Here is a 10,778-nt window from a genome sequence, read left to right as displayed (position 1 = left end):
GCTCCCTCCTTGTTTTCAGACATTCAAACCAATTAATGAACTTAACAAAATATATAATTCTATGTTATTTTAACGTATACATCAAAATAAACACCATGGCCTTCTGTTGGGGCAACAATATGTGCTCATTTCTTTTGGTCTTATATAATGGAACATATAAATGTATGATGTTCTACAATATAAGCAACATCACAGGTCACTGATTTCGTGTAGATTTCATCTAGTAGTAGTTCAGATCTAGCCCCCGCCTGTTTTTGAACTGTGCCTAACACAATTATCAACCAGCAATGCAAGTTATAGGTTAGCAAAAGATTGCGAGATATTTTTAGGTAACCCATACTATGTCTCTTTTTTACTGTATTTGTAAGGTATTTGCAAGAAAACATACTTTGGAAACCTCACATGCCAGTTTCTGACAACAACCTCTGCAAAACCTACAAGGGCACTTTAAAAATGATTATCTAATGGGTGAAGCTTTTTTCTTGTGTCTCATTTGTAAACCAATCTTGTCTCTCCAGCTATTTCTGCTCTATCTGTCAGAGGGCAAAAGCATTCACCAGCACGAGAAAGTAAAGCAAAGGATACCTATTACCCCAGAGCTGAAGATCATTACTTATTAATGCTATCTGATCTTGAAATAGGCTGCTATTTTCCTTAGTTCGAAGCACATTTATTGCTTGAACTTCGATAAATTCACAAAGGGTTATGCATTCGGCAGCATATTTACATCTAGTGGCAGCCCGCGCTAATGGGCTTTGTAATTTGTATATCTAGCCACAGGGCATCACTTGGGAGGTAATAGAGTGTGTGGTTGAAATAATGTGAATGGGGACAATATAAATAATTTATAATATTAGTTGTTACAAAAATATGGAGGTAAGGGATAAAAGCAACAGTATTAGTTTGCTTAACTATTATACATAATATACTTATAATATACATAAAAAATGAATTGCCCATATAGGCAAGTTTGGCTATTTAGCACAGAGCATTCGATCTAAATAGCTAATCTAATCTAACTCAATTTATTTTTTTAATAATAACACCAATGATTTTGTAAATAGTTACCATTCACTTTTAGTATCGTCCAGCTTGCAACCATATATTTTTTATTTCCTACTAACATATAGTTACAAATAATCAATACAAAGATTGTCAGCGGAGGAGCTTGCAACTGAGAAATATATATATATATATATATATTTACTCACAGAGTCCATTGCACACCATTCCAAATATTCCAAGCCCGGTGCTAGTAACCAGCAGTTTCCATGTAAAACACTTTCAAAAAGATGGTCAGCACTCCAGGTCTTTAAATAGACAATTTCATTTTATTCAAAGTCAAGTCGACGTTTCAGTCATTACTGACTTTCATCAGGACATATATATATATATAAAAATATATTTTTCAAATATTCAGTTACGATTGGGTAACAATGGAAAAAAAAACCTAGCAGACAATGAAGTCCATTTTGTATAGTTAATAATGATGTATAGTCACTAAATCTGGAATTTGCAGGCTAGTTTTAGTTCATCTTGCATTATGAATGACCAAGAAGAGCTTGGTTGATCCTTTGTAATGCATAGATAAATCAGTGAGATTTAGTGAAAGTCATCTAAAAAATGTAAATATACATTTTCCAGCATCAGTTCACCCCCCCACCAGAATAGAAACGTCTAAGGGTCAACCCCTCTTAAAGCTGAATCTATTTTGCAAACTCACACTTTAGTGAATAAACCAGAACCCTAGTATCTTCCTTCCCATCTTGGGAAGGAATAACAATAAGAAGAAAAGGGTGTTATGTTGTCTTGCTGGAGAATGGTCTGTGATAGAAACATGATTGCTTGAGAGATGTCATAGTATAAAGACGTCTGTACTGTATAGGCATATTTTTAAGTATGTTGGAATGTGATAGAGCATGTATCACTCTGTGTCAGAGTTTTCAATCTGAGCTGAGAATATATATTTTTTACATTTTCTCAAGTACTGAAGATGTTGACAACACTTTTTTGTTTTGTGTTTTGGTATCAGGTTAACCTAGCCAAGCCGAGGCATCATGAAGAGGCGTCATAACCTACTGATAGTCTTCGATAATGAATGCCATTATATTGGAGAATCTCAAAAATGTGTAATTGCAAAGAAACAGTTTACCATCTGGAAATGGCAACAAAGTTAAAATAACGATGCTGTCCTGATGTAGAAGCATACCTGCTAACCACAGCCATGGGAGAAAATGTGAGTTTTTGGGAGAGCCTTGTAAATGGACACCCAGTGTGTGCGGACTGGAAGCAAGAGACGGAGGGATCCATTTATCACCTAGCCAGTATTCTTTTTGTATTGGGCTGCATGGGTGGAAGTGGGTTTTTTGGACTGCTGTATGGATATGTTTTTTTTGCTTTGAGCTTTCTTTGCACCTGTATATGGGCCTGGCTGGATGTCTGTGCCGCAGATGTCTTCTCATGGAACTTCATCCTTCTTGTGATCTGTATTATGCAGATTATACACATTGCCTATCAGCTAAGGAGTGTGACATTTGACAAAGAGTTACTTGACGTATACAGTGCAGTCTTTCAACCACTGGGGATCTCCTTAACTGTATTTCGGAAGATAATATCTTATTGTAACGCTGAAGTGGTCACATTGGAAAGGGAACATTGTTATGCAGTCCAAGGAAAGACTCCCATTGACAAACTCTCTTTACTTATTTCTGGAAGGTTCGTATAGTTTTTGATTTCCTAATGCTGGCACTAGAGCTGTTGTCAATAATGACGAATATAGCCCTGCATCGACTGGCAAATGTCATACTTAAGCATTTCCTCAAGCTTCAAGTTGTACTACATTTGTTATTAGTAATTAAACAACTTAACATTTAAAAGTACTTAGGTTTCATGAATATCTTATAGTTTGTTTTATAACTCCACTGTTTCTTAACACAGTTTTTTTTTATAGATTTCTACCTTGAAAACAGCAGTTTAATTTCTGTCTAGGAGAGGTCATGTAATGGTTTTACATTGGAAGATGTCTGAAAAGTAACCTTTTGTTAACCTACATCCCACACTAGTGCATAGATAGTATAATTGAATGTAAGAGAAAATGTAATAACCTGAGTCAAAGAGGTACCCCAAAAGTCTGAAGCAAAACTGTCCAATTGTGTCGCTAAACAACACATTTGTTAAGTTAACCAAAATGCAGTATTTGAAATATACCGGTAATCAAAAATGTAAAAAAGAATATTGTAAATGACTAATGTAGCTGAAAGTGGCAGATTTTCGAACATCTTCATATGTGTACAGAGGCCATTTATCAGTAACCATCACTACTGTGTTCCAATGGCATGCTGTTCACTAATTCAAGTGTGAACCCTTCAAGTACTAAACCCTTTTGCAATTAGCACAGCTAGAAAACATGAAAAGAGCTAAGTGACACCAAACATTTGAAAGGTTGTGTGTGTGTGTGTATATATTTATATCCTCTTAATGTTAAAAAGGGAAATATATTTTGTCTTGCAAAGATCTTTTAATCCAAACATGTCTTAATTCATACATTGTTTATACAGAGACCCAGTGTGGATGACGCATTCTCTCCTCTGCTACTGTCTTTCTGTTAACACAGGAGAAACACTATGAATCAGCTTTTATGGCAAAAACTCCTTGAGGGGGGCCCTAACCTCCACCTCTTATACCAGTGGCATATAGTGCATTTGTTTCTCTGAAGTACTTAGAAAAATAGCACTTTTATCTGAAACCCCTTTGAACCAACTTTCTGGTATTGTAAAACAACAAGTATGCATCAAAGACCATTATTCCCCTTGAACTATGAAGTTGCAGGGTGCATGATCAGTATACAAGCTTGGCTTCTATAAAGAGCATTCTAGTAGCTCTAAGAATTCCTTCACAGCTTTCACACCCTAGATAAACATTGATGTGTTTGTCCATGGGCGTAACTAGACACCGCGGGGCCCTGGTGCGAAAATTCCCGCCGGGTCCCCCAACTTCAACAGCTAATCTGTGCAATCATTGGCCCTACCCCTCCAGTCCACAAACACACAAACTACACACACTTACTCATACTCACTAACACACACCATCTCACCCGACTTACACATCCATGCACACACACACAAGTACACATCCAAGCTCACACATACGCACACACAAGTACACATCCATGCTTATATATATATATATATATATATATATATATATATATATATATATACACATATATATATATGACCTCCCTGTGCCTGTTCAAAATTGTTTAGAAAGGGCCCTTCCGACCTGGACTGCACCGATCCAGGTCGGAAGGGCCCTTTCTAAAAAATGTTATACTGGTACGAGGAGACAGGAAGAAGGGCCCAGTCTTTATCTATGCTGAGGTAAAGTGCTATTTTTTTAACATCCACTAACCAAGAGCCCCATTAATGGACAACAATAACGAGATAATGAAGCAGATCCATATACCCTGGACCACCTGTAAGCTGGGGAGTGATGCCACCTGCACCCCCTCCCTGGTGCTCCTGCCACTGGGGAGATGTGCCGGCTGTGCCATCTCCCAGGCCATCTGTCAGCCACTGGGGAGGGAGCACGATATCCTCAGCTGCCTCAATTGGGATCTTCTGCTGGGGCGGGAGGACAGGTTCCTCCGCTCCCGGACTTGTGAGCTGCCGCTGGGGAGATTGGCCGCCTGCGCCATCTCCCGAGTACTCACTCAGCCGCTGGGGAGTGATGCCGCCTGCATCCCCTCCCTGGTGCTCCTGGTGCCGCTGGGGAGACTGGCCGGCTGCGCCATCTCCCAGATACTCACTCAACCGCTGGGGAGGGATGCCGTCTGCACCCCCTCCCTGGTGCTCCTTCTGCCGCTGGGGAGATGGGCCGGCTGCTGCATCTCCCTGGATATCTGCCAACCGTTGGGCAGGAGGGACAATACCCTCAGATCTCTCGATTTTAATCTGCCGCTGGGGAGAGAGGACTGGTTCCTCCCATCCCATACTTGGGCACTGCCGCTGGGGAGACTGGCTGGCTGTGCCATATCCCGAGTATGCAATCAGCCGCTGGGCAGGGATGCCGCCTGCACCCCCTCCCTGGTGCTCCTTCTGCCGCTGGGGAGATGGGCCGGCTGCCGCATCTCCCTGGATATCTGTCAGCCGCTGGGGAGGGAGGACGATATCCCCAGCTCCCTCAACTGGGATCAGCCGCTGGGGAGCGAGGACAGGTTCTTCCGTGCTGGGTCTGTGAGCTGCCACTGGGGAGATTGGCCAGCTGCGCCATCTCTCGGGCACTCACCCACCCGCTGGGGAGTGATGCCGCCTGCATCCCCTCCCTGGTGCTTCTGCTCGGATGCCAGCTCTTCTGTTGGGCTGGTGCCAGTGGAGACCGCAGTCCCATCCACTGCCACATACTCTGGAATAGGCTGTTTTTCGAGCTCAAACAGCCCTTGTCCACACTATTCATATACTTGAGTCCGGAGCCGATCCATCTCTCTAATCACTGCGAGGATTACCTCCACCGAAGGTTTGGTCCCGTACAGAGATAAACGCCGTCGGGCCTCCCAGATGGGTCCATGAGCTCTGCATAGCTCACCCCCATTCTGAAAAACATGAAAATGTAAAAGGACCACACAGCTGTCACAGTGCATATGATGGTTGATGCGGCCCTTTAATTTTTATTACTGTGGCGCTCTGTAATACTTTCTTGCACTGGATAAAAATTAAGTCCTACAAAAGAACAACTGAATCTAGTAGGGAAAACAAAAGTGGCACAATACCTATTATAAAATAAATTTGACCTATAAAAGATAAAATCAATTAAATTCAACCACAAAACAAACAATATGAAACATAATTATTATTAACAATGGTATTCACACTAATATATCTAATCTTATTACTTATCACATATTACTTAATTTATGTGCATTATTGGTGAAGAGACCATGATATTACCAAGGGGAGAATATTATGCAATTTACTGCCATACTTACATTATAGATATAGTATGTGGTAATAAATAGCCTTTTGTGCACAAGGGAAACCCAGTTATATGTTTCAGCCTTCATGGGCCTTGTCAGTGGGGCCTGATTGGTATCCCTCTAGGCACATGAGAGCAAGGAGGCCAACGCCTGGACTAACTTTTCCACTTGAAGTGCACCTCAAGAGATCCCCCAAAGGGCAAATACCACACAAAAAACTTAAGATGCACTGGAGAACTGAGTATTAAGTTGCTGTGTGTCCTTGGTGAGTTAATGCCAAGCCTTTTTTGTATGGTATTTATATGTATTTGTTACACCTTCATAATATTTCTGATGTCAGAATAATTAACTCCATAATGCTATGTCTTGTTATGTGAGTAGGATTTAGATTATATATTGTATTATTCATATGTATCTAATGTCACCTTTATTTTAAAACAATTTCCATAGGTGTTGCTATTTCCCTTTAATCTTTCATTAAAATTACTTTTACAAAGGAATTCTGCAATCTTACAAGTACATGCTGGGAATTTCTTATGCACACTTAATGAAGCACACCTCTGCACACCACTCGGCCACATGCTTCTGGGCTCTCATGCAAGTACCTAAAAATACTTGAACTGGCAGGGTGCATGAAATGAGAAATCTGTGCTGCTTTCAGCTTCCTTTGTAAACTACTAGGGACTACAAGGTACAAGACTGTAGGGATACAAGAGCAGTAGCCATAGGGGATTTATTGCCTGTCTCTGTGACCTCTATAGTTACAGTACTGGACACAAAGGACACATATTGCAATATGTAAGCTGTTCATTTCTATGACTTCAAATATTAAGTAAATCACAATAAAAAAAATTATTCAGATGAGCCATAACAATAATATTCCTAAAGTGTCATAGCCTATAAAATGTTTATGGTGGTGATAAGTTGTTTTCTTCCTCATGTTAAAGCAGATCATTTATTTTGCTCTATATGTATCCATCTTTCCTAGAAGCTGAAGAAGTGTGTGTGTGTGGTCTCATAGTAATAAAGCACACAGCAATACAACTCCCATTAATATGTTGTTAAACTGCAGTCAGCATAAATTATTCTGCAAATAAAGTTGGATTTGGACATATCACATGTAAACTGTGAAGTTAATGCTCCAATTTATGCGCTATTTTATTAAAGCATTGCATTAAAAGTAACAAAATAACAATATGTCATGCATTATAATCATTGTTTTCATAATCACATTGCTTATGATTGGAAGACAAATATATGCTTAGAGGCATGTTCAGTACCATCTTGCAATTCAGTATTCTATCTTGAGTTTCCAGATCAAGCGGCTTTTGTTAACTCTTTCGTCATATATATTTATCCACACAGACCATATTCTGTTTCACTAATATGAGTGTGAGGAGCTAAAAATAATCATCAGCGACTGGTGGCTTATATACAGAAGATTGTATTACATTTATATATGGAGAGGATTAAGAAATATCTAAATGTTGTTGCCAGAACAAAAAAAAAGGGGTTTTGCAACCTTTTAACCCCACAACCCTGTTTACACTTCAAGTCGTTGTTCCACATATCTTATGTCATATTTTTTCATAGATCTGATAAAAAAGGCTGAATGTCAGAATATGATTTGACAGCTCAGAAAGGTTTGCCACCAATGCTTATCACTGTTCACACACTTGTCAATGTCACAACAAGAGGCCGTTCTGCTTTGTGTTACTTCTAGTGGAGAGCAGGGTTGGGAATGGAATAGTATCTCTGGCATTCATGTTATTAGTGACAGAAATAGAACCTTTCCAAGTGAGCACTGTTGACGCTAAACTGGACCTTTTTTGTCTAGGATTGAGGTTTTGATTGTATCTCTCTTCTACTCAGTAATGGTCCTCATGTATTTAGATTTTCAAGTGCTGGGTTACAAGTTCATGGCCCTTTAGCAACTATTTGATGGCCAACAAAGCCTCATTCTGTAACAGTCTGAGGAGAAAGCCTGTGGCATGGACTTTATAGAGACACCCATGAATAGTTTCAAGGAAAGCCCAGGGATATTGTAATAGACTATCATATCTTAGACACAACTTAGACAGAATGTCTTCATACAAGTGCTATAGCCACAGGCTTCCATGCATGAGTACACCAAGACACTAGTAATAAACAGCTCAGGAAGTCCACTGGAAGAAGGAAGTTAGCATGAGGGAATAAAGTTGTCCTTAAACATCAACTTTTGCTAGAATCAATTACAAATGGAATAACGTTTTGGAACATTTAAAATTTTCAGAATATCATTGTAAGTTGATTTTGGAGCGTTAATTTACAGAAAATTTTGAAAAGTTGCTGCTTAAGTATATTCATTTACACTTAAATGTATCCTCTTGAGTTAAATCCGTGAAATGATTAGTAAATAATGTTCTATACCATCAATGATATTTAGAGCTGTTATGAACATTTGTAATATGATATTTCTATTTACTAATTTTAAATATCTTACAAATTTGGCAGGATACGAGTAACCGTAGATGGGGAGTTTCTCCATTATATTTTTCCTCGGAAATTTTTGGATTCCCCAGAGTGGGATTCACTCAGGCCTTCAGAAGAAGGGATTTTTCAGGTAACCTGTACAAGTATGTTTTTTATCCACTCTAGAGACACTGTTAATGCTTTGTTGATGAGCTGCTGAAACCATGTTCAGATGCAGTATGGTCTTTTTATTATACACAATATCTTCTGCTGGCATAGAGCAGACACTTTGCAAGATATAATTAGCTCAGGAATCGGGTACCCTTTTCTGTTTACTTTAAGTGTCTTTTTGATCCTTATATTGTGCAGATAATGCAGTTTTGCTAATGTGGAAAATGAATTCTGTGTTTTAAAAATAGTGTACTTTAATGGATCTACAACGGTTCAGAGAAAAATCTTAACCAGTTGGATTCTAGATGTTCTTGTTGAATTAGAGTGCATTCAACATTTTATTTCAAATAGTAGGTTGCAATTGTCTCTCATGGTACATTTATTCTGCAGTGCTGTACAATAGGTAAACGGGACATAACATAAGCAGTGCATCATATAACAAACTTGACTTAAAGATTCAAAAGCTGAGGGGGTCTTGCTAAAATGAGCTTACATTTACTGCTTACATGTATACAAAATTAACTTGCTCAGCCCAAAGCAAACTTGCCCATTGAAGGATAAATCAGACTGTACCTCCCCATATCTAATCTTTCTTGCATTCTATTTATAATTATTATTATTGTTTTATATAGCACCATCGTATTCTGCAGTGCTGTATGGGTAAACAGGATATAGCAAGTAGTGTAGAACATAACAGTTTTACTTTCAGAAAGTACATAACCACGATAGAGCATGGTTGACCCAGTTGTATCAGACCTTCATATAAAAGAGAAGGTTTCCAGTAAAATTACTAGATTACTAGGGACCTCATCCAACAAGTTCAGATAGGTGTGATGGTCAGGTGTCATACTTTTGATCATATAATGTATTTTCTGATTACATTTGCTATGAATTTACTATGGCTGTAAATGTAGAATATGAATGTATTCAAGTATATATAGCTATGTGTTTTACTTTGATTCCGAATATATGATAAATATGTTTGTAGGAAAAACAAAAGACACAAAGTGAGTTACAAGTGCTGTTCTATCATGTGGGGGTGCAAATAATGTCCTAAACAACAGCACATATACATGAAATATAATTAAACATTATAAAGCCAGTTGATGAAATAATATATAACTCATTATGCAACTATATACTATAAACATTTGTTTGTTCTTCTGGTAGTTTATTTCCATTTGTTTTTTTCTGCAGTCTCTTTTAATAGTCTGCCCTGTTAATGATTTAAAACCAGCTCTGCGAATGGAAAACCAGCATTTCAGCAGATGCATTTCACATGCATATATACACAATGATCATCTATGCTGCCCTGTGAAATTACTACTAATACTATCTACAACTTCTATTGCTATACATTGTAATTAAAACTTCTAGCATGACATTTAATAAAATACATTAGATTTTCCTGCTGTGCAGAATAACAGAAAAGTATCCTCATTATCATATCATATGTATAATATCACGGATAATATAAAATGAATATACAAAACACTGCTGTGTTGTAATGTTACTGTTATGACAGAAACTGCCATGTAAAAGTAGAATTGTGACTGTATTCTTGATATTGTTTTGCAGGTAACCCTGACTGCAGAAACAAAGTGTCGATACATTACCTGGAGGAGGAAAAAACTGTATTTACTTTTTGCCAAAAACCGTTACATCTGCCGCCTGTTTTCACTGTTGATTAGGGGTGATATTGCGGATAAACTCTATGAATTAAATGAGAAGGTCTCTTTGGACAGTGGTTTTAGATTTGATATCAGACTACCTAACTATTATCACATGGCATTACCAGAAAAAGCACATTCAACAACACCCTCCATCCATGTTCACAAAGTCTCTACAAAGAAAAACGCAGCCAACAAAGTGTAACTAGTTGGTCTTTGGCATAAAAGAAATTGGAAAATTTGGCTCAACAAGTGACAAATATTCTTAGATGCCCATTACAAACTTAACTAATGCAAATGTAATACTGGCTGCAAAGTGCCATTTGTTATCTTCATGACGGGTATCGCTTATTTGTGTTAACTGTTGTTAACTGTTTTTGAACAGGGTGGGATTAAAACATTTCATAGTCTATGTAAATGAACATAAAGTATTTTAATACACCCTTTTCTGAAATAAATTCATTGTAAAACCGTTGGTGTATAATTTAAGATCGGAATATTGGCCATTTAAAATT

At 38.1% G+C, this 10,778-nt stretch overlaps 1 protein-coding gene across 1 annotated transcript; it reads left to right on the top strand.

The window, feature by feature from the left end:
* Positions 1–2,224: 2,224 nt before the first annotated feature.
* On the top strand, positions 2,225–10,468 carry LOC149284589 (popeye domain-containing protein 3-like). The gene is made up of 3 exons (XM_089496454.1): positions 2,225–2,715; positions 8,465–8,573; positions 10,172–10,468. The coding sequence occupies exons 1-3, from the start codon at positions 2,225–2,227 to the stop codon at positions 10,466–10,468; spliced, it is 897 nt and encodes a 298-aa protein (XP_089352580.1).
* Positions 10,469–10,778: the final 310 nt, after the last annotated feature.

The sequence above is a fragment of the Sceloporus occidentalis genome, unplaced genomic scaffold (assembly GCF_023333645.1).
Source record: "Sceloporus occidentalis isolate IW3139 unplaced genomic scaffold, rSceOcc1.0.p SCAF_90, whole genome shotgun sequence".
Classification (NCBI taxonomy): domain Eukaryota; kingdom Metazoa; phylum Chordata; class Lepidosauria; order Squamata; family Phrynosomatidae; genus Sceloporus; species Sceloporus occidentalis.
This window is presented reverse-complemented; position numbering and strand designations above follow the sequence as displayed.